Genomic DNA, 24,727 nt, shown 5'->3' on the forward strand with positions numbered 1-24,727 from the left:
GAGAGCTGTGATGTGCGGTGGGGGGGAATTGCTGAATGTTGCTGAACCCAAGCATGGGGCCAGCTGAATCCCCATCAAGGGATTGCCTGGGGAGTGGTGGAGTGAAGATAAACAGGATATTGCATTTTTCTGGTGTCTGGAGATTGCAGGAATCATTCCCATTTTCCCCTGGGTACCAAGCAGTGGGCATGACCTGTGCCTACGGGGTTTGATATTTGGTGCAAGTGAGATGACTCCATAGCAAGTGTCTACCCAGACAGTCCTGCAAGCTCCTACCTCTCCCGATCCACTCATCTCACAGAGCTTCTGTGCTGCTTGTCTCTAACTTGCCAGGGGTCAGCAGGGACATCAGCACAGGGACTGCTGGATCTTCTTGGAGTCAGGGTGGGCTTCGGAGACAGCCCATGCATCCCCTGGGGACTGGGGAGAAAGGTTCTACCCCTGCAGTGATGAGCATACAGTCGGGGTGGGTGGAGCACAAAATGGGGGAATTGTGCTGTATTTTAGTACAAGCTCAAATACATCCTGTGCCTGTGTTTCTTGGAGAGGGAACATGATGAGGATTGGGCAACCAGATGAAGTCATGTGTTCACTGCTCTAAAGCGTCTTTTTCTTTTCTCCATCCTTTATTTTCTGTAAAGAGGACACAATATGCTACGTTATTAAACTGGGGTAGATTTATCAGAAGATATTTCCCTTTGAGCCACAGCACATGGATGTTCCTCATTGTCCTGCCCACCTTTGGATGGAAAGAGGCATTTATTATATGGGTCTTTGTCTTTTTTCCTCCTTACAGGTGTTTACAAAATACGGGAAATGCTACATGTTTAACTCAGGAGAAGAAGGACGGCCTCTTCTTACCACGGTTAAGGGTGGGACAGGCAATGGACTGGAAATCATGCTAGACATACAGCAGGATGAATATTTGCCAATATGGGGAGAAACAGGTATGAGTTTCTTTTTCTGCAAATACAAATGTATTTTTTTTTTTTTTTGTGGGGAAAGATTTTCCCACCCCAGCCTTCACAGTCAGTGTCTAAACCAAATAACTCTTCAAAGGAAGAGGCCACCAGGCTGTACAGAACTGAGTTGCTTTTCTTCTCAATGTCTGTGTCTGGTGGTAGGGACCAGCATTTCCATAGCTCAGGTCATAAGCATTGAACTTGGGTGTCTTGGCACCAAAGAGGGGTCTTGTCTTTTGGGAAGCCCCATCACCTGTCCTGGGGCAGGTTAAGTTGCTTATGGCTGATGAGAGGCGTAGTGTCTGCTTCAGATACTCCAGTACATTCCTCTTCCCTAGAAAGGCATTTTGGAAGGCCACATTCAAGGTCGACCTCTAGGTTTTGTGTTTTTCTCCTTGAAATTTAGGGAAGGTCATTGCCCTAATTTCTGTCTGCCTGGGTTGCAGCTGTGTGGGTGGACCAGGGGGCTGTGCTCACTGACAGGTCTCCTGTGAGCCCCTTCAAGCACCTTTTAATCTTCTGTTAAGTAGCAAAGAGGAGAGTTGGCTGCATTCATTCAAAACTTAAAATGTATTTGTGTGGTGTTTAATTCTTAGGATTTAAACAGATTCCCACAGTCCTATCAATCACTTACAACTGCACAGCTTCATATAACAAGAGCTTTGCCTTCCGCTTTGTAGCTCATACTCAAAGTCAGCCTGATCTGGCTTGGGTGAGAGGGTGGAGATAGTGATTTGAGATAATAATTTCTGACTTGTTGCATGTGTTTGAAGTCTTGTCCTCTTAAAGGCAAAATGGGTTCACAGCTATAGTGAGAAGATGAAGTACATCTTCCACCTCCGAAGTTTTATCGCCTACAGACTGCCTTGGGCAGCCCTTGGGGAGAGGAGACAACCACATCAATGGCTTCCGGATCTAACAGGCTCAGACAACCACACCATGAGCCTTATTGAGTTTAGGATCCCTCTGAAGTTCCCATGGTGACACAGACCTTGTGTTACCCCATCCTCACTTTAGGGTCGTTTTTTGTAGCTGCATTTTGGACTTCTCAGGAGGAGCCCATGCAGAAACGCGCTACTTTTAGAGCTGTGCTTTTCTATCACTGCAGTGCTGGGAAAGGTGGATTAGTCGCAGCTGGGTAAACCAGACTCTCATTATAAAAAAGAAAGATAAGGGTATGTGGAAAAATAAACTGGGAGGATGAGAGAGGAGGGAGGGTCTTGCTCTTCCCACCTGGCAGGGAAGCCAGGCAGCATTGCCTATGGTGGTGGGGAGGAGGTTTCCAGCCTGGTACCTCCACATCCATGAGCATATCCATTATACAGAGGCTAGGTGGGACAGCAGCTTCTGATTGCTCTTTTCAGGCAAATTTCATGCAGAGGTGCTTGAAACATGGCTGTGGTTGCAGACTTGAAACCTGAAGGGGAAAAAAAACACCTCACAATTACATATATATATATATATATATATATATATATATATATATATATATTTTTTTCCCCCAAAAAAAAATCTTGTAGACTTTATGGTTTCTTGAGTACATACTTGAATTTTGATCACGTGCTGGCCAGAGCGTGTGAAAATCAATATACCCTATTGATTTTCAAGACACCCCTGATGATGTCCTTCACCTTCATGACCTCACCGCTGCTGATTTCACATGTATTTAACTTAAAGTTGTACTCAGTTGAAGACCAGAAGCATGCAGAAGATTGTCATGTCCTTGGAACTGGGCTGATGTTACAAGCTCTGGATTGAGCTAGGTTATCTATTAAGGTCAATACTTGACCATGAAGTGCAATAGGATTCAAGTCAAAACAATATGAATAGGGCTCTCAATTTAGTTAAGTGGTGTAGGTGAAGCTCCTGGACTTGTTGTGAGCAGATTTGGCTGTGTTTTTACAGGTCCAGGTAGAACTGATACTTGTCATTGAAGCTCATAAAACATTAATCTTTGCCTTCCAACAAGAGACTTTCTCATCCTCCACATTCATACAGCATCTTGTACAAGCTGTCTTCAGCCTTTGTTGGGCTCTCTGGACACTACCAGAATAAAAATATTAACTATAGTGGTTAATAGTTACTGTTCCCATGGAAACTCTTAACTCAGCTCTTAGCAGGTAAGTGAAGGAGTTGATGATTTCCAAATATTTGCATAATAATGTAAATGTATTTGGAATTAAATCTCCTCAGCTGCCACCACTGGGACTGTACAAACTTGGCTCTCCAGTGAAAAGCTTTGTCTAGAACACAGCACGTAGTGGGGAGTGTCAGCTCGTGCTATGGAGAGGTATGGGGTCAGACGCAGGGAGAGACCTGCGTGTTGCAGTGCCAAGGCTGTGGGTAGGCATGGGGATATCACCAGGATGGAAGGAGTTGAGTATCTTCTTCCCAGTGAGTTAATATCTCCATTATAACCTAAACTGTCTGCACAGTCCTTATGTTTAGCTCTTCAGATATTTCTACAGACTGGTTTTGTTGCTGTCTCCCCTGTAGCTATCCCGTGCCCAGCAGGTGCTCTTTAGTTTCCTCTTTGACAGTGAGGTTGAGTTACTCAACCTTTTATCTCCAGATTGCAACTTTTGTAGCATCCATCAAATAGGGCTGCTGAGACTATTTCCTCCCCCAGCTGGCCATACCACTTTGATCTGAGTTTTCCCTGAGTCATCAGCACCTGCAGCCCAGCGAGCTGCTCCAAGTCCCGTTTATGGCATTGGCTCTTCATGAAGGGCTTCAGGGATGTGGAAGGTTGGCCAGTTTCTGTCACCTCAGGGAGACCTTCACGTGGAAAAAAATGTGTTTCCCTGACCCGTCGTGGTGGCCTTGACTTGTGCATCCCCTGAGGGTCTGCCCCATAGAAAACAGCCACACTCGAAGGGCTCTCCAGGCCCCGGTTCACTGCCTCTCCATCCAAACCATGGCCAGGGCACCCCGCAGGACCTTTCCTCTGCACCTTGGGTTCCTCTTAACCTCATTGTCACAGAGCAGTAGTGGTTCTTTTGGGTGCTGGGCTGATTTTTCTTAATGCAAAGTTCAATCAGTGGTGTCTGTATTTGGTCCCATAACCGCTTCGCTTTTTGGTCTGGGTGTGGAGATACCGTAAAAAAGCCTTCTTCATCACAACCCCTTAGGAAAATAGCCCATGTGTGGACTCAAAAATCCTCATTTTGCTTCTGGCTGCATGCCTCAGGATCTCTGCTTTCTTCTTTAGACTGTTCTTTGCAATTCAAATAAGAAACTAAGACAGAAAATATTGGTTCATAGCTTGGGATAGGGCTGCTCCAGGAGCTACTGCCACCATGTCACATTGGCATATGCTTTGTAATCCAAAAAGTGATTTAATTGTTACCAACTTGGCAAACAAAATGAAGTGTATTATCATTCTAAAAAGACCTTTACTGAGTATCCATTAATATCTTGGGAAGCTGAAATAACTTGTCTAACAAGTTGCTCTTATTAGAAAAATACACCTTTTGCTTGACTGTGTGCATTTGCAAGCCCATTATTTGAACATGTTAGATTTATGTGCAGTCTAATTTTGGAATAGCAAGTGCACACAGACTGCTTCAGTCTTGATTTTCCAGAGCAAAGAAAGGGTATTTTGACTGTCTGGATGTCATGGCATCAAGCAGCATTGCCATCTTTGGGTGTGCAAAAATATTGTGTCATAAATGTCAAAATCATGAGGTACATGGAAAAAAAAAAAAAAGAAGATAAAAAGAGCTAGAAATCATTGTCTTCTGAATTTTGCACTTCTAGGAATTATATTTTCTAGCATTTTACTGTAATTGTGAAGTTACTAGAAAGGGAAAGAGTGGGAAAATAATTTGTGGCTGAAGTCTTCACATCACTTGTGTGTTTTGCAGAAAACCTTAAGTATTCCAGGTATCATGCTATCCCATGGGAATTATGATGCAAACAAGAAAAACCCTGCATGAATGTAAAATATAAGATGGAAAAAAGTATATCAGAGAAAACTCTTTCCAGTAACTGATGGGGATACAGCAAGCCACAGGCTCTGGGTGGTGTAGGTGGAAATTGCAGCCAGTCATTCATATGGCACCAAGTCTCCCAAATACCGTGGCTGCACATCTTGATCCTGCTGGAGTAGGTGCCAGGGACTGGTGAGGATGCAGAAGGTGTTTGTTTTATTGTGCTTTGTAGGGAAAGTGGCAGAAATGCAATCAAACACAGTAAAAGAAATTCTAATTTATAACAGTGACTATTTGATTGGAAAGGGAATTCACTTGTGGTTAATCTTTCTGGAGTGGCCCAAGGTATTATATATTGACCTAATATAGCAGTACAGTAAATTGGAAATCACTCAGGCTACAGGGCTGTAAATAAGAAATGCAATCAAAGAGTTCTGCATTTGTGTTTCAGGAATTGTCGGATAACGATGAACATTTCATACTTATTAATCAAGTAACATGCTGAATAAAAAAAAAAAAAAAAAAAAAAAAGAATGAGAAATGCAGTATAAAATGGCACTAAAAAGAAGCATGAAATCTATAAAGCTTGAGGCTTCAATCCACTTAGGAAATGATCATGTAGTGTTATAGGCTGCTGTTATTTAACTCAGAAAAACACAGGCTACAAGCAAGACTTTTCATCTAGGTCATGCAGAGGAAAAATCTCGAGCCTGTTTCCCTGCACATCTGGCAGTGTTGCAATGCATTTTTTGCTTCCCAATGGGGTCTTGTAACGTTGTTATGGCCCAGTGGATGCCTGGCTTCTAACCCCTGACACTAAATGATGGATGGAGGCTCGGGTACCAGCCTGCGCCATGCCCGAGGCATCGGATGCTCGCCCTCTGTGCTGGGGGGAGCTGCACGTCTGCAACATTCATCCAAATTACCCAGAGGTGCAGGTAGTTTCAGTGGCATCAAATTTCCATGCCACTGCTTTCTTCCTCATTAAAGCCACCTTAATTCAGCAGATCTCTTTCCTCTCCCAAATTGAATTTCAATAAATTGAATTAGCATGGCTTTCATTTTGAATCGGGGTCTTCACACAAGCCCTAATGCTTCAGAAGGTAGCTCAGACACATTTTCTGCCACTGGTTGTTCTGGGAAGAGCTCTTTTGGTCCTCATGGAGTCGCTAGAGGGGGGTAAATACAGTGGTGGAGCCATCCCACCTTCCTCCGGCTGCATCTCCCTGGGGATCGGCTCAGGGTGGGATGTATGCAGAGCAGATGTGCTCTGGGACATTGTGCCAACACGAGCACAAGCCTTGCTTCCCCACTCCATGTGCAGCTCACGTTTTAGATAAGGTGTCTCTCTGGTGGATTTTTTTCTGTTGTAGAATAGGTTAGCAAGGATGTGTTGGGGGATCTGCTGCCTGCTCTGGGTTTTGAGGTCTGTAGTGGGATGGGTGCCTCCCAGGCAGCATCTCCAGTGGTTTGGGTTGCTCTGGGCATCTGTCAAAGGGATGTGCATCACAAATCATCCGCATTCACTCCTTGCAAGCAGCACCATGGCGATGCTTTTGGCTCAAGCCGGGGCTGTTCTCCTCCTTGCTCACAAAAGCCCAGATCCCTTCTGGATCCTCCTGCTGCAGAGAGGACTTGGAACGGGTGAGGGAAGCCCCAGGTGGCTGGAGGCCACTGCTGCCAACCCCGAAAATTCATTTTGCAAAGTTTACTGAGTCTGGCGCAATTGGAGAGCGTTTCCATGGTTTCTTTGATTTCCCTGCCCTCTAGATTTCGTGCCAGGCACAACAAATTTAAGTAGCAGCTCCGTGCTGCAGAGAGGGGCCTTGTGGAACCTTGTTTCTGCTGCACTGCAAAGTTTTTTACAGCAGGGAGGGAAAGTTGACAATGCACCTCAGGGGTCGGATGTCTCTCCCCTTTCCCCAAAGCCTCCTAACCCCCAGCACCTTGGTCTCCTGCTGTGCAACCTCTGTGCATGGCACATTAATAAGCCTGAGCCCTGCAGCACTGGATTTGCCAGCTGTGGAGAGGCACAAAGCAGTCTCTGTAATTTACTTGTGTATATTAATATGATTAGTGGCGGTTCATCATAAATTCAGGCCTACTTGCTTAGCCAGCATCTGAAGTCAAGCATGAGGCAGCTGCAGGAGGAGGCAGCCCGTCCTCCACTGGTCACAATTGCAGACCGCGGGGCTATGTTGGATTTACACCATGGGGAATCGTCTGCAGGCTTTGAGCCACCAGCTCTCACCGTGAGGCTTGGGGAGAAGGAAAAAGACAAGGGTTTGTGCGTCAGCTTCATTCACAGCTTGTGTAGTTTGAAGTGGAGTAATTATTACCCATAAGGAGCTGATCTGTACATGCAAAATAGGTAGAAAATGACCTGGAAATGGAAGAAGTGATGGGTAGCAGCAGGCTTGCACCATGGGAGGAAGGTGTGCTATGGCACTGGATCGGTAATGCGTGGGCAGCCATTAGGCTGTACTGGGATATTGAGCAGGCACATGCATGCAAAATCCCAAGCACATTTTCAAATGGGAATACACTTGCTAAAGGTCTGTGGCTAGTGCTGACAGCAGGATTTCTCAGAGCTTTTGCCCTTTCCTTTTCATTACAGGGCTACTGCCAGCAGTTGCCTCCTGCACGCAGCCGTGGCTGCCTTAGGCAGCTTTTTTGCAGGTGAACCTTTGCTTTGTAAGGGTAGGTTCTCAATAGAATTTGATTATCAATTAGAGAAAAAAAAAAGGGAGGGGGGAGCAGAAAAAAAGAAAAGGAAGAGGAAAAAAAAAAGGAAAAGAAAAGGAAGGAAGACAAGGTGTGTACAGGAGTAACTTGCATTCCTTCAGCTCTTTTCATCCCAGGGCCATTTCTCTATCTGCTTAACAAACTGTGTGTGTGTGCGCCCATAACCGTTCTGCACAGGCAGACAAAATGCCGCTCCCTCTGGAAGGAGGAAAGACCAAAAAGACATTTAAAATTCACAATACAAGGCAGCATGCTGCCTTGCTCTCAGCTGGGCACAGGGCTGCAAAGCTACCTCTCCTAACCCAAAGTCTGAACCCATGGGGATTTTTTCATGGTGTGTTGTCCAGTGCAGCTGTGCCTGGCTCTGTCACACTGGTGTGTGCTCAGGGGGGGTTCCTCTGTGCCACCAAGAGCCTGGAGCAGCCCAGAAGTGCTCTCTGAGCTCACAGTGTTGCTCTGTCTTTCCTTCTGTGTACTGGCAAGGGGCAGCAGAGAGGGCTGTGCGCTGAGCTTGCTGCCTATTTGTTCCTGTGCTTTATGGCTAACATTGGATTGCAGCTTTTGCAAGAGCATAGAGCCCAAGAACGGCACAAAATCGAAATCCAAGTAAGTCAAGACAGCCATGAATGGACTCACATGCTGTAAACTAGATACCTGCCCATCACCAAGGGAGAAGCTTGTGTTCCTTATTAAACTGCAAGATTGACTGGTCCTAATAGGTGTGTTCAGAACCTGCACAGACATGTCTCAGTGCCAGAAGTACTTCAGATTACGACCTGCAGTGAAAGCCTGTAAAAGCAACAGAGAAGATTGAGCAAGGGCACTTCTCATAACAGTGCTAGGAGAGTAATTTGTTGTGTGACACCAAACCCATCCTTACAGAGTCAAATTGTCCTCGCTGCTTACGATCCTTTCTGCTAAATGAAGTAGAGCTTCCTGTGCACAAATCCCATCTTGCTAAACATAATCTATTAAATGCTACCATAAAGCTACTTCTGCTGACCTGCAGTTGGTACTGCAAAGGGAGGACGCTGCTTTATTTGAAGTGATGTGTATGATTTGGCATTGCCAGGCAGCAATATGTAGCCAAGGCAGTAGAAGAAGCCCCAGTGACACAGGGTTGATTCATCCTGCTGAAGTCTCAGATGTCCAAGGAGATAAACGGTACCTATAAAGTAGCAGTGGCCTTGAGTATAAATAACTCTGAGAGGGGTTTGGGCCAGAACTTGCTGCTTTTTTTGCAATAGGAAACGAGCTCAGATCCAATCTCTCATCAACTCATGAAGAGGCAGCTTGACCTTTAGGACGCAGGTTGGTGTCACCTAAAGGGAGGTATAAAATGTTCTGTGCTTTGCTTGATCTTGGGAACTTTTCCTAATGAGAGCAAGAATTTGTTCAATTAGCTAGGTTTCCCATGGAGAAAAGGTCAGCATTATTTCCAGCTTTGCCAGCTCCTGACAACCAGAGCATCCACAAAATTAGGCTGCCACTAAAAATTAATTATGTTTGCCTGAGCACATTCATGAATAGCGCTGAAGCAGAGAGAGGCAGCTCAAAGGTTACTCAGGTTCTTACATCTGGACGGTGTCATTAAGGTTGTCATATAACCAATATGCTCCAGCTTGTGGTGAATTGCTCTTCGGGGCCTCTCGATGTTATCGTGGTGCTGGAGAGAATGGTCACAGCTGTTGGAAAAGCTATTTTTCTCTTCTGCAGTGCAGCAGGTACTGCTATTTCCATGTGCCCAGCAGATTGTCTAGGGTCTGATGTACGCTCAGTTTGCCCCAAGGATTAATGTTGGCTGTCTAACATGCCTTGTGGGATGAGAGGCAACAATCTGGGGGAAGAGAGATTTCATCTTGGTATTAAAATCCAATGGTTGTTTGCTCTAATAATTGTGGGAAATGTTGATTGTTAGCCAGTCTTTAGGGTTTTGGAGCCAAAAACAATGCTTTGCAGCCATTACAATCTCAGCAGCTTTGGCTGCCAGTGAGCAAGCACGAGACTGAAATGTGTGGGCTGTTTGCAAAGGATTTCCTTACCGGGTACACAGACAAGTCTGTAGCATCCCCATACTTTGTCCATCTGTCCCCTTGGTCCCTGACGTGAGCTTGATGCTGAAGTCCTGGCTCATGGTCTCATCTAAGGAGTGAATTTTGACCCATCCCAGTGCAACAAGCAGTGTCCTCTAGGTCCAACCTGTGCTGACTTGGCAGTTAGGGTTACCCTGAGAGACCCAGACTTACAAAAATAAAATCACAGCGCAAGGCATAGTGCCTATCTGCTGCAGGTATTGCATACCTTCCTTTCCCAGCACCAAGACCCCTGCATGGACACATATGTGCTTGGAAGTTGAGATGTGGCTGGGAAAGCTGCTGCTATTATTATGCTTCTGCTTAAAAAGAAAAGAGTTTATCCTCCATAGGGTTGGCATTAGCAAGCACAGTCAGATGTCCCCAGTCACATAATGTTATTGAACTGAAGATTGTAAATATGTATTAGTGACTTAGCGAAACCTTTAAGGGATTTAGACACTTAAAAAGCTTCTCCTAAATGGAAAAAAAAAAATAAAAATAAAAAAATCAACCACCGAAAGTCTGGAAGTCTTCATTTAAGGCAAAACTAAAGGAACAAAAATTAGAAACTAACTTTGGAAGATCTGGTAAAGCAGAGATAAGACACCTAAAACTGACAGATCTGTGTTACAGAGCAATGCCATGCAGCATCACAATTAAGTATGCATTTCAGGCTGCAGCTTTCATTCGAGTCTTTCTGGCTGGCATGTGAAGTTAAGCGTCCTTAGCTGAGATGAGCACTCAAAATAGCGAGAATTCATTGGGGTCGAGGAGACAGAAGAGGCTGGGCATGTGTGATGTTGTGGCTATGGGATGGTGCCTGGGTGGCTCACACCAAGGCAGCAAGGGTCAGGGACTGCTGTCTGCAGGTTAAGCCTTTGCTGTCCCAGGAGCTGCAGAGGTACCTACAAACATCCATTTATTATTAATATTATTAGTTTTTCTGTGCAATGGCAGTGAGATATCAGTGATGCTGGTGAGGTTTGGGGACACTGTGGCATGCACCAGTTTTAGAGGAGGGTAATCATTACCATCCTCTCTGGTCTTGACCATTCAAGTCAAGACCATTCAACTCTGTTTCCCTCCTGGAAAATGAAGAGCTTAGCACATATTAATCCATCCCAGGGAGGTACCGGGAGATTTCGTAGCTATAAGGCTCTTTGAAGATAAAAGTCTCTTGCAAGTGCTAATTACATTTAATTTCAATAATCTCTTTGGTGCTGGGATCATCCTCTTGCTCTGACTTTGTCCAGCCTGAGCGACAGGGGCTCTGGTTGACATTGGAGACCTCAGGCACTTCCTAAGGCAAACTGTTGTAGTCCCCGTGTGCTGTAAATCTGTGCTGAGATGGTAGTGGGAGGGTTTTTCACCTCCTTTAGCTGCTCTAGAAGCATTTCACTTGCCCAGCAGGTTTTCCTGCCAGTTTTGGTGGCTGCTCCTTTCTTCATCTCCTCCTTTTGTCATCTGGCAGCATCACCAAGTTTTCACTGTCCTTTCAGTTACAGCTCTCTCCTTGCACATTTATTAGATTAAATATGCTCAAGGCAGACCCCTGGCTCTGTGTCTAAGAGCACAGCTGTCTCTGGTCACGCTGTGTCTCATTGCAAGAATGCAAAGTGCTTGAAGGAATCACAGATGGCAAAGAGCATCCAGAGTGTGCTCCTGGATAGCTGGAGTGTGGGCAAAGACTGACCGAGCAGAACAGAGGAGCAGAGGGGAAAAAAAGTAAGTGTGATTAATTATTCAGCTTTTATAGAGGTCAAAAGGAGGGCAGAAAGTCAAAGCTCATCAATCAGCTGGCAAGGAGTCGTTTCCACCTCTGTGTTCATAGATCCGTAATGGTTGAATGTGCAGAGGGAAGACGAAGAGGAATAAAGAAGCTCAAGTGTTTCAAGGGCTTGGTTAGCTCTGCTGGGTCTCTGAGGGGACCTTGCTGTTGGGTCTTGGCATTTGCTGCCCTACAAGGTGTGCTGCTGCCCAGACTTACCTGCAGCGGTGCTGGGCTTCACTAGTGATGGTTGAAACAGGGAAGGATCTGGCACTGTCTGGTTTAGAGAGGACAAAAGGGAAACCCTGTTCTCAGGTATGGGAAGGACTAAGGTGAGGAGAGAGGGACAGGCTGTGGTTCAGAAGTGAAGGACATGGGACCATGACTGGGGGGGAAGGATGCTGGGTGCAGCCTTGGAAGGTGCCTTCTCCTGCTGCCCCTTGTGCTGGTGAAGGAGTGAGGGAGCCCTGTCTTCACTGGTGGCTTAGCGATAGGTTAGATGACAACCTGGCGGAGGAGTTTGGAACTGGCGTGGTGCAGTCCTGGGGCAGGACATTGGGTTTGGTGGCCTCCCTGGGCAGGGCGATGCATGCGGTATGGTAGTGGAGGGCTGCTGGCATGTTGGCATCTTCCTGCTGTCTTATCAGGACATGTTTCTAATGCTTTGAAGGCTGCTCTCCTCTTTTGGCAAGATGACGTGCCAAGACAGGGCTGTTGATGGGGCTGGATGGCTTTCCTGCTCAGTGGACACCAGAATGAGATTGCAAAGCCATGCGGCGATAAAAATGAGCTGTTATTGAGCAGTGTGAAATGCAGAGGCATCATTACCAGTGAGGGGGGAGGGGTTGAACAACAACAACAACAAAAGTATTTTGGGTCTATCTAGGGTTGGTTTTAGCATGCTGCCACCACCAATGTCTATTTTGCTACCAAACATGCTGAGAAACTGGGAAGCTCTATGAAAGAGGGCTGCAACTGTGTTTTATCAGGTTTAATATTTTTGTTGTAGTTATTACTTCCACTACTACTATTTAAGGAGAAGCTTATAAAGATTAGAAAGGGAAATGCCATCTGTGGAGTTTGGCCAAGTGACAAATTATACTACATGATGTCGTTACTCAAATATTTTGGAGAGTGTGAACAGCAGAGAAGGGAAGCAATTGCCATTGCCTTCTGTCAAATGCACATGTAGGAAAGGAAAAGTCTCCTTCCAGTGCAAGGTCAGCATGAGAAAAGCCAGGCAACAATTCCCCCAGGAACGGCCATGTGCCATGTGCTTGCTGGGTAAACATGCAGAGCATTTCATGGTGTCGCTTGTCCCTGAGCATCGCGCTGCTGTGGCTTATGCGAGACCTAAGTCATTTTAGCAAGAGCCCCAAAGCCAGGCTGCAATTCTCATTGATTTTCCAACACCAAAACAAGGCATCTTTGGAAGCATGTATGGAAAAGCTGTTTCTGCTGTGAAACAGCCCTGCATAGATCCTGAAAGGTACCCAGGTTAGCTGAAGGCAGAAGTGCATTTCTTCGTTGGGAAAGGCAAAAGAAAAAAGGCAAAGTATTCACTCAGGAATGCAAAGGAAAGGCAATGTATTCACACAGGAGCCTGGAGAAAAAGGGTTCTGAACCAGCTTCATATTCCATGTGATCTGGTTCCCTTTGTTCCAGGAGAAAGTACCAGCACTGCTCACATTGTTTCAAAAGCTCACTTTCAGGTAAGAAACAAATTTTCTAGTAGTCCTGAGCCCCGCAGGGCTGTGTGCAATGTGCTGGCCTTTTACTTATGCATCCTCCCCAGGCTAATTTATGTGGGGATGCTTCAGCACATGTATGAAGTCCCAGTTCAGCTCAGGCTGTTGATCCCCACAGGTAGGCAGAAGATCCTCCCAGTTTGCTCCCTGTAATCTCTAGCTTCACTGGAGCTGGAGACCTCTCTCCATCACTTCAGCAGCCTCTTCCTCCAAGGCAGTCAGGTCACACAGGTCTTCCTTCAATCTAATTTGCATATAGAGCTAAACCAGCTCTGCACTGTAACCCTGGCACGAGGAATATTGGAGGCAATTATGGGAAAAAATGGCAAAAATCCTGTTTATTTCAGCGATACCCCAATGGAGATGCATTTATCATGCTGCAAGTTCTTATCTGAGCATGTTCCCATGGGAAAAATTGACACATTTTGACGATACACAGCAGTTTGTTATACCCCGTCCCAGGAGCCAGAAACAATTTATCTTCAGTGTCTAATCTTAATGCCTTCAGTACAGATATTTATTTCTATAATGATAGTAATGGCCTCACAGGATTGTCTGTATGGATGTTCTGTGGGCTGCCATGAATACTGCAATAGTAAAAACAATAATTAAGTATTACTACAGCAATACAAGTTAGTACTGAACTCAGGAAAGCCACAAAGTTGTCAGAGCAGGATCTGTCACATCTCCAGCTCTTGGCTCCAACCCATGCCACTGCGGCCAAGGGAGATGGGTTTGGTGTTGCACCGGAGCAGAGCAAGGTGCTGGGGGCTGGATTTGGCCATTTTGCTGCCTCAGGGTGGGATGTCGACACACAGTAGCCCATGCAAGCCCAGGGCTGGTGCTGTAAGGATGGCAAGCAGGTCCCATGAATGCAGGGACCTTCTTTCTGCACCCCGTTATGGGGCAAGAATTGAAGTTTCCAGAGGCAAAATCTTCCCTTTGGGGTTGGAGGTGGGGTCTCTAAGGCATTATGATGCAGATTTGGGGGTCGGGTATGACAGGAGGGCATGGGAGGCAGCCTCTTTGTATCTTCATAAATCCAATGGTCTTTCCTACCACCCAGCTACCTCTGGTTTTGCTTTCTGGGTGAGAAAGAGGGTACAGAGGGCAAACGGTTGTGCATGGCTTGCATGCGATGCACGGTTATGCAACGGTTGTGCATGCCAGGGTGATGGAGAACTCCAGTCTTTAACCATTAAACATCATCAGGGAGTTGTCTGCTTCCAGTCCAGAGATGTTTTCAGCAAGCAGGAATCATTTACTGGTGTCATTACAGAATCACAGAATCACAGAATCACAGAATTTCCTAGGTTGGAAGAGACCTCAAGGTCATCGAGTCCAACCTCCAACCTAACGCTAACAGCCCTCCACTAAACCATATCCCTAAGCTCTACATCTAAACGTCTTTTGAAGACTTCCAGGGATGGTGACTCCACCACTTCCCTGGGCAGCCTGTTCCAGTGCCTCACAACCCTTTCAGTGAAGAAGTTCTTCCTAACATCTAACCTAAAACTCCCCTGGCTTCTTCCTAACATCTAACCTAAAACTCCCCTGGCTAAGGGGAGATGTTACCTCCAGACCCTGTAACAGAGTCAGCCTTGTTTGGAGCTGCAGTGTTTGAAGGCACTGGTGCTTCTCCTTGGCTGTTGTGCAGGGAGGTTTGCAGGCAACTGAAGGCAAACCAAAGCTTCTTGGAGCAGCCTGAGGTTTCCAAAAACCGGTGCAAGGCAGATGCTGGTTGTGGGTGATGGAGAGGAAGGAGCTGGGAGGTGCCCATCAGCCTGCAAGCAAAGCAGGGACAGGGACACATGCACCACAAGAAGCTGCCCATGGATCCACAGTCTGAAAGCCCTTTGTGAGGCATGGTGCTCTTTGTCTGCTTTTAGGGTGCTTTGCCGAGCTGATCTGCAAGTGACCACAGTTTGGCAACCCACTTGTTATGAAACCTCCAGCAGGATTGGTGCAAACCACCTGAAAACCTGAGGCAGGCAGGAGCTGCTTCTGCAGAGCTGCAGAGCCCAGTTGGCTCTTTTGATTTCCAGATCAAACGCATTCACTGTCAGTTGATCCAGCTTGGATTTTTTTTTTTTTCAAATATTTTCCTGTCAATGGAAATGCTCTGCTCCCTTCTGATGTTTGCCTGTGTTGTATTTATAGAGAGGATTCACATCCGTGTTTAGGCTCTGTCTTGCCAGACGATGCACAGCCCAAGCTGTGTTGGCCTCCTCCCAGCTCCTGGGATCCCCGCTCCTCAGCCCAGCCCAGCAGCTTTGGTGTCTCCTCTCCCCGTCTCCATCGGTCTGGCTTCTGCAACGAGAACCAAAGGTGGTATTTCTGATGTGGTTTCACTACCGAGCTTCTCTTAGAATCACAGAATCATTTAGGCTGGAAAAGAGCTTTGAGACCATCACCCAAGTCTAACCATCACCCTAACCAACCAAGACCTTTGCTTTTAAATGTCATTTCTTTGTGTGTGTTGGCACCTGAGAAGGTGGGTTTGGGTGAAGAACAGCATGACCAAGCTCTGGCAGCTGGAGTAACCCTCTGTTACCCATCAAAAAGAGATTTCTCACCTAAAGAAGTCAAGCAGCTGCCAAAAGCTGGGGTGGAAAATAACGCAGGGGCTGCGGAGGGACCCTAGTGACCATGGTCTGCTCTGAAGTGGCCAAAAAGCAGGGAGCTGAGCATTCCCTTTGCTCTGTCTGCCTTGCAAAACTCACCTCCCTCCCCAAAATCTCAGCCAGTCCAGCTATGTCTTGTGCTCCCTCCAGCTGCTCTATTTCACGTCCTGCCCTCTCTTGTGCTGCTTCTTTCTCACCTTGCCTTGCAAAAGCTCAGAAAAAAACTCTGACATCAACACACCATTAGTCTTCTTAAATCTCCAGGTCAGCACTGACTGATTTTATCTTTTTCCACCCCTTCCAGCAAAATTCCTTGCAGCTCTGTAGGCTGTCCCCCTAAGCTGTACAAGATGTAGTTTTCACAGGTTATTTTTATCAGAGGAAAATATTAGCCTGCCTGCTGCCATATGAGATCTGTCTGCGCCCCGCCAGCCTTGCTGTGGGCCGCACGCTACAAGACAATGCAAATATTTTTATATATAGCAGCCCTCCATATGCAGCAGCGCAAGAGGAGAGGGCTGGGGACTGGTGGGAGGCATGGAGGTTTGGGGGGGGACAGGTGCAGGTGTCGCAAAGAAGCAGCGATGCTTTGGGCTGCAGATGGGGCAAACCTGGACTGTACAGAAATAAGGAAAAAATCTGTTCTGGTCAGCAAGGTGTTCGGTTTTGGTGTCTGAATGATGCACGGGGTGAGTATATGTTAGAAATCTTGCAAGTGGGGAACCCCAGCACTGACAAACCCCTATCTATAAAATAGGATGGGATAAATTAACTAACAAATAGGCAATATGAATTTATTCTGGCTCCCAGAGTTTTTCTTCTGTTGAGATTTAATACCCATTTGGCTGCAAGGGGTAAAAATTACACGGTGGGGAATTTTCTAAGGAAATGTGGAACAACCAAAACTTCTTGTGGAAATGTATGGATGAGTGCCACTGGGATTCAAGTTTTGGGTTGAAAAGCAAAATCCTAAATCTCTATAAAATACCCCAATGGTTGAGGCATTGCTTTAGATATGAGACCAAGGCTTACTCCCTGCGTTAGAGCAGGGATTTGGGGGTTCTTTTTTTATGTTTCCTTCCTCACCACCACCTCCAAAAAAAGTCAGCTATTGTTTTTGCGTATATCTGGCCAACACTTTGAAACCACAAAAAAGTGCGTGAGCAGGAGAAGCATTTCCCTCGCTGATATAACTGAAATACTTCTTTGCTTTAGTTATTTTTTCCCCACTCTGGCTGATGGAGTAGCTCTTTCCTGGCATTTTGTAATCAAAGAACACATCTGATACACATCCTTTTCCATTAAAATAAGTGTTTACTTAGTCGCCGAGTTCACCAAAGTGCTTTGAAATTACATCGCTCAAAACACTGACATTTATAGGCAATGCAAATTAAATAGACATAACCAGTGATGTCAGTGTGCGCAGGCAGGGCGCAGAGTCAAGGTTTCTCCAAGCAGTGAAAACCTCTCTGCCCGCGCCTGTCTTCAAATGTCCTTGCACCAGCAGTGATTTTATTTAATTGCACTGTAACTTCAGAGCTTTCCCACCCTTCCTGGCTCTGCACTGAGAAATTGCTTCTCTCCAAAAGGATGCAAAAGTGAATAAAACTGGCCCCAGAGCAGGGATGTGGCAGCAGAGTCCTGGTGCCTGCAGGGAGTTTCTTACTGCAGGCTTCCCAGAGAGGGTCCAGCAGGAAATAAACAGTTGTGAGAGGTTATCACTCTTCAGAGTGTCTGCAAAATGAGAAAATCAGGTGGGTGCTGGGGTGGTGCATGCTCAGCTTAAGAGGAAAATCTCATCCTTGCAGGATAAAGGACCAGTAGAAGCAATTTGTGGTGCCAGAGCAGTGCGAGCTGTGCAGCATCCCCTGGGATGGAAAATTCAGCGCTGTTGCTGCAGAGGAGCTGGACTGGCACAGCTCTGTCTGACAACCGTCCTATCCCTGCCTGCATGGACCTTGTAGGTCCTCACTGCAGCTGAGGGTGTGCCTTGCTCATATGCACCCCAATTTCCCTATTTCTTCTTCTGTCCTGCTCTGGGACTATCATGCGCTCCTGTGGAACCCACACTCCCAGAGAGGTGTCACCCACCTGGGTTGGGATGCAGTGGCATTTCCCATGGACCAGTGATTCTCAGGGCTGGAAGATCTCCCTGGCACCTCTTAGAACTTCCAGCTCAATAAACCATGTCCTACAATAGCTCTCACTAAAGATAGCCCCTTTCCGGGCTCCAAAGTGTGCCGGTGTCCCCAGTGGCAGTCCATCCATGTTCCCATGAAGGGGTAGAAGCAGAGCCAGGACCCAGCCGAGGGCACATAGAAATCTGCTTCCATCTGGCTCCCATACGAGCTGAAATTAGCAGCAGCTTTTTGACCGTTTAATATTTCAAGATGTTCTGGGGGAAGCGGTGAGGCTCCTGGAGGGGGATGGAGGAATGTGCAAGAACTGCTTCTGTGCCTTTGTAATGTGTCCTTTATTATTTTTATTTTTATTTTTTTTTTTAAATTGTTTCTGTTCCTGCAGTGGGAACAGCTTGCCAAAGCACAGCCAGCAGATGGGCAGCCTGGGGGGCAGGCACCCCCAGCTCGGGATGCAGGTGGCAGCATGGGGACCAGAGGGAATTATTTCTCCTTTTCTCCTCTCCTTGCTTCATGTTCCTGGCAGCATCTCAGCTCCTGCTCCTGGGGAACCCCATCCCATTTTTCAGCTGTCCTCCTCCCATGACCTCCCTTCCCTGCAATGAACAATTTCTATAGGATGCAGAGGTGGGAGGGGATCTTTGTTCCTTCCCCACAAAAAAAATAAAAGAAATAAAATAATAAAAGCAGCATAACCTGGCAGCACCAACCCTCCCTGCCCTGCCATGACCCCACCAGTAAAGCAGGTTGTGAGATGCCTGTTTCTACACTAACAATAAAGTCTTAAGCCTAACAGGGAGAGAAGCAAGGAACTTAAATATTCATTGCTGGCTCCTCACCGTCCACCAAGACTGCTTTAACATCTCTGGTCTCGGTTTGCCCTGTTTATTATGTAAGAGGCTTTTTAATAATATACATTGAGACATATGGCCCCTCAGATTTAGTATGCAAATGCAATATGCTTAACTAAAAATAGATGATATGCTTAAAGTAGTTTGTTATAACACCTTCTGTTACTTGGTGAGTAATGAATCACGGCTGCGCTTTGCAGAGCTTGTATTGGATTGAACAGGGATCAGCCTCAGCTGCAGGCTCGCCTCCAAGCAGTGGGGGAGGTCGATGAGACCGGAGTCCCAGAGGTGCCATGTCCTGCCTCTGCCAGCACCATGGCCAGAAAATGAAGTAGAAGACACCCGAAGAAATGTTTGGCAGGGGGTTAAGTGACAAATTGCTGGTAGGAAAGCTTTGGATGCCAGCTAGGTAGAGCATTGCCTTGTACCCTGGAGCGCTAGTTTGTGTTTTGGGGTGTATAGCCTGCACACATTCCTATCCTGGTTTGCACTGTAGGAATCAGGCAGTGATCAAACCCCACTGCAGTGCCTGCTGAAGGAGTCTGCTCACTGCCAGTGCCATGCCTGGATGCAAGGTGCAGAGCCAGCCCTCTTGCAGGCTTCATGGGCAGAAAGCTCTTTCCTTTCTTCTTTTCTCTCCTGCCTGTTATTTTTGCTTCTCTTTGTGCAAATGCCTTAACTGTTTCTCATTGAAACAAAGAGAAACAACAAACAAGAGGTGTCATCTTGTAGTGCTGTTTGGCTGGATTGCAGTGACTCTCCTGGCCCTTTTGCAAAGCCATCGAGAACTGTGAGCCCTCCATGCCCCTGTCGCAGCCCCAAGAGATTTTAAAAAGCAAAGAGATGAATTTTTTGAACATATTCTTTCACCAAAAAAAAAAAAAAAGGAGAAAAAGGAGAAATGCTTTATATCTGATAACTGAAATATCCCATCTGTATCCCAAGAGATAAAAAGAAAGGACTGATTCAGCTCTGCAGCTAATACTGCTGTCTCGCTTGCCTTCAGTGCAAGCTGTCAGCTTTTCATGCTGGTAGCTCTTTCAGGTGTAGAGCTTTTGGTTTCCTTTTCCCAGAATAGGTTTTTAACCTCCTGCACAAAGCGCTGCTGACTTGCCATAGTGAAGCGTGTTGCACGGTGCTTCTGTGCCGTTCTTCTCATGCTCTCTGTCTCCATCAAAGCTTCCAGTAGCGTTCAGATCATCAGTGATGTGCTGAGCCATGTCTACCTGGGTCGTCCAGCTCTGCTCCACTTCCTGTGCAAGGTCTGAGGGATCTGAGATCACTTCCTATCTCCATGAGAGGAAGGCAGGGAAATTTCCATTGGGAAATGCTTCTTCTCCCCACAGCTCATCCCAGCACACATAATTCAAGAAGACTATCTCAGTGTGCAGCCCCCAGCACAGAGGAGAAGGCGAGGTCCCTGCTGCAGGTTCTCAGGAGAGCCTCAGAGCAGCAAGGTCTGATTTCCCAGCTGGGGGAATGGTTTGTAGAGGGAAGCTGCCTGCCACCCTCACATAGCATCTTGTGCCGCTCCTGCAAATTTCCTCTGTCCCTCTTAAATACAGGTGAGCATTTAAGGGAGGGATGGGATTGTGCATGCCCTGCGCAGCCCCAGCCCCACTGGGACCCTACTTCCGAGCAGGATGCGGGGTTTGTTCTCAGCAGCTGCCAGAGCTGGTGTCAGACATCTCATTTTCATCCTTGTGGAAACTCCTTGTCCCTGATTTCTCCCAAGACAGCAGCCAAAGCAGAGCCCAGAATAGTAAAATACACAGGACAAATTGTTAGAGATTGTTTTTAGTGGGAAAGTTGTGTCAACTCAATTGCCTGTCAAGCGGATGTTATCATCCCCCCCTGAACCTGATGCAAATATTCTTATTTCAGCTTCACTTAATCCTGTTACCAAGCAACTTTAACTGCAGCAAAACACAACACTTCCACAGAAAGGAGAGCACTCACAGGGGATTGGAACTGGTTTCACTGTAGTTAAATGGGTTTCTATATAATTGCATATTTTTTTCCTGTTAGCTTCATGAGTACAGCTTTCCTATAGGTATCTTTCCATGGCTTTTGTTTTTTCTTTTGTTTTTATCCATAAATATTTGTCTAGGAAAAACGTGAGAATATTATGCATTTGCCTGAGATTACAGAGTGTAGAAGAGGCACTGTGGAATCTTCCAGCCCACCACCTTCAATAGCAACATTGAACCCGTTTTACAGATGGGGAAAAACTGAAGCAAAGAACGAGGAGTGTCTGAGGAGAACCCAAGCCTCCTAGCTCTGCAGTTACTTCTGCTCAGCACAGAAGAAGGCTTATTATCCAAATTAAACCTCCAGGCCACCTTCTAGTAGAGCCATGGCATGAACCAGCTGAGAAACCATGTACCAGATTGAGGCAGGTGGGATCTGCTTTGTTTTCCTCCGAGCAGGAGTGGCTTCCGCAGCACTGCCAGTGACTGCTCCATCTATAAACGACTCAGGACTTGGGCTGTGAGCATCTTCAGTTCCCAGAAATTAGTGTTGAGCCCAGTTTCAGATATTAATTGCCAGGGAAAAATGGATTGGTTTGGACATAATAAGGCAGGGGAAGAAGGGGAGCTCCATGCCTTTGGCAGCATTTCTTATTTTAATTGCAGCTCCTTGAATGTTCAAGGAGAAGAACTTTGCAGCCTGCACCCAAGCCTGCAGTCAGCTGGAGTTTTATTGAGGTTTTCAAGCGGTGCTCTGAGCAGAAAGTCCTGATGAAATCCTGGGAAGACTGTGCCAGGAATAGAAAGCTGTGCAATCTGCAACATACAATACTCTGCAGCCAGCTTGAAGCACATGCTGAATTAATCCCCAATTTAATTAACACTACAGTAATCCTTCAGCAAAAAGAGCAGCTTAGGATTTGTTTGGAAACACCGTGCTGTATACAGTAATATATATTAACGTCTTCAGAAATGCAATCATTAAGGATGCTTTACTCCATTCCTAATGTAGGCTGCTCTGAAAAACTAATTTATAACTTCTGGTCTCTGAAAATAGGGATTGGAGATTGAATGAAGGTATGGGGTTGCGCTTCCCAAAATTACAAAATTAGTCTAAAAAACATAAGGTACAAACCAAACCCCAATTGCATTGAATTTATTTTTGAAGTTTTTCTGGCATCTGAGCCAGTCAAGGGGTTTTCAGGGTTACTTTGTCTTCCTTGATGGACGTCTGCAAGAAATAGGCTTAAAGAAACAACAGCAACAGCCTGGCCTGGCACTCAGCCCCATGCCTCCAGGAGGTACCACTGGAGGAAGACATGCAACAGGATGCTATTTTCTATTAAAGGATGCTATTTTATATAAAGGCTTTTGTACAGTTGGGCTTTTAATTTTTCTTTCTTAGTGGAAAACAGCTATTTTGTAGAAAAGGAATTTTTATTAGAAGTGGCAGTTTTTCAAAGCTGGTTTTGTGTTTATAGTTTGATCCTTACATGTTTCTTGCAGAAAGAAACAAAGAATGCTCCCTTGCTTTTGGCAGCCTTTCTAAAAATGCTGTTTATTTTGCTCTTCTTGTTATTATCATTTATGAAAATTAATAACTGTGTGTTTTAATACCAGAGTTCCTTCTACGATGTAGAAAATCCATTCTCCTCCTTGTGCATGATTACAATGGTTGCAAGCCAGGGTTTTCCATGTAAAATTGCAAAGTCTGTCACTTTTTAGTTTCTTAAAGATATTTGCAGACTGTATCTTGTTTGCTTGCTTATGTTTCTGAATGCAGAGTGGTTTACCCACAGAGAAAGACAGAGCAGTGCACAACACTTGGGGAAATCCATGGAATTAAGTCAAGGCAGACCCAGGGAAATGTGAGGCAGGTGCAGAAATGGGCAGATTAATTTCGGACCAAAGTGTTTCAACAAAACAGTTCCCGTTGCCCAACAAGTTAGTGAAAATTAGTGAAGGAAGCATATGGTATCACCTCAGAAGTGTTGGAAAAGGATCAACACCCAGCAAAATGATGGAGCTGGGTGGGGTCGGCACGAGTGGGTGTCCCGTGGAAATAACGGGATGAGGCATTAAGTTGGAGGAGCAGGAGGTGGGTGCTAGAAAAGGGTTCAAAATGCACGGTTCTGGCATGCGTTCGCCTCAGCAGCAGTGAGGTTGGATGGGGACGCTCAGCATTTCCAAAGGCTTTGTGGGAATGCTGGCTTCACGCCCAGCACTGGAGCATTTGGGGAGCCCTCGCTGAGGAGGTGTTGGTGGGGATGAGACCCTCAATGGGGGGTTGAGGGACCCCTTGAGCAGATAGAGAGTTCAGTCATGCCAACATCCATCCTATGGCTCACGGAGGGAGAGGAGCCAAATTATGGCCAAGAACAGCAATGGCAATTTACGCCAGGTTTTTGTTGTGGTGGGTCCCAGTAATGGGGCTGTGTTGTTTGCAATAACCCCCATCATAGGAGCATGGCAGGGGTCAGTTCAGGTCATGGTCACTGGGTTTTGAGCAAAAGTGGAAGCCAGGAGCAAGGGTGGTCAATGCTAACCTTGTTCCAGGACACTTCTGTGCAGGGAAAACCCTAAAAAATTTCACTTTCTCTGCCGTTGTCCCACTAACTTGGGATTTAGAGGAAATACGTACAGCCTGCACATCCACCACGTGCCACGACATTCAGTAGCAACACTACCATGCCCGAATCGTAACACTGTTTGGCTACCAAAAACACTTTTGCCTCAATAAGGAAAAAATACGTGATTACTTTGTACAGAATGTTGCAGAACCAATGCTCTGGGCACATGGATTAGGGAGTGCCAGAGGCATCAATCAATGGGAGCATGTACTTAAGAGTGCGGGTTGCAAATCAAAACCTCTCTGCCTGGTTAAATGTCTGACCCCAAGTGCTTGGAGCTGAGCTCTGGACCCCAGGGATTTAGAAGTACGTGACGCTTGGGGAGGAAACAGTTTTCATAAGTCCTATTTATCTCTAAATTCTTTCGGAGGTAGGAAAACAGAGCTTTAAAAGGTTAAATATTAAATAGCCTGCTCCAGCTGCTCAGTATGTAAAGGACAAAGTGCCAGCAACCGCAGGACACGTCACTGTGGGCACAGAGCATGAAGCTTCAAGTAGCCACTGTGTAAAGCAGCCTCAGTGGCACAGTGGAGCATTTTTAATGTTGTTTGCTCCCAAAAACTGAATGAAACATGTGGTTTGGTTTGTGTTTGGAGGGGGGAGGGTTTGATAGCACAGGAGGGGATGAAGGGGAGGACTGTGCATCTGCTCGGGGGTCTCCGGAGGTCTCCAGCCTTCTTGGACCAACACTTGATCTGTTTGGCTATGGCTTTATGCTGCTGAGTGTTACACCTGGAAGAATGGTTAGCTATCAAAGAGGTAGATCTGTGCACTGTGAGTGCTCTCTCAATCCTGACAAATCCATGTCAAAGCCCATTCCCACCAGTGCAGTCTCTGGCTTTGTTTGCCTTGGGAGGTACCGAGTGAGCAGGATCCAAGAAAATCCTCATTTGAGAGGAAAGCTGATTCCTTCACTGCCTGATGAGTCAGCAGAGTTGCCTCCTTTTAAGCAGTGGGGTCCTGAGATTTGGGAGCTTCGTGCTATCTGCTACCACTTTTTTCTTCCCCTGTGCTTCCCCTGTGCCCATGTCATCTCATGGCCTGGTGTCTTCTGCACATCTTTGTACAGCCCTGGGGCAACAGTTCTGTGGCTGTCGTTCCTTGGTGTTGGGTTTCTGCCAGTGTTTTGGATTGAATACAGTGCTGCTAAAATTTGAAATGCATAATAAAATTCTATAAAAATACCAAGGAATAACAAGAAAAAAAAATAAATAAAGAGTGACTCATCTTTATACAGAAGTTCTTTAGGTAGTATTTTGCTGCCCCTAAGCATAGATTGATATT

The 24,727-nt window shown here is 46.1% G+C and overlaps 1 protein-coding gene across 6 annotated transcripts in view; it reads left to right on the top strand.

The window, feature by feature from the left end:
- ASIC2 (acid sensing ion channel subunit 2) overlaps positions 1–24,727 on the top strand; it is a 577,174-nt gene that overhangs the window by 528,152 nt on the left and 24,295 nt on the right. For all 6 annotated transcript variants that reach the window (XM_084496116.1, XM_084496115.1, XM_084496118.1 and 3 more), the window contains exon 2: positions 797–947. In XM_084496116.1, coding sequence (XP_084352242.1) covers positions 797–947 — 151 coding nt within the window. The remainder of the gene's footprint in view (positions 1–796; positions 948–24,727) is intronic.

Source organism: Aythya ferina (assembly GCF_964211825.1).
Source record: "Aythya ferina genome assembly, chromosome: 23".
NCBI lineage: Eukaryota > Metazoa > Chordata > Aves > Anseriformes > Anatidae > Aythya > Aythya ferina.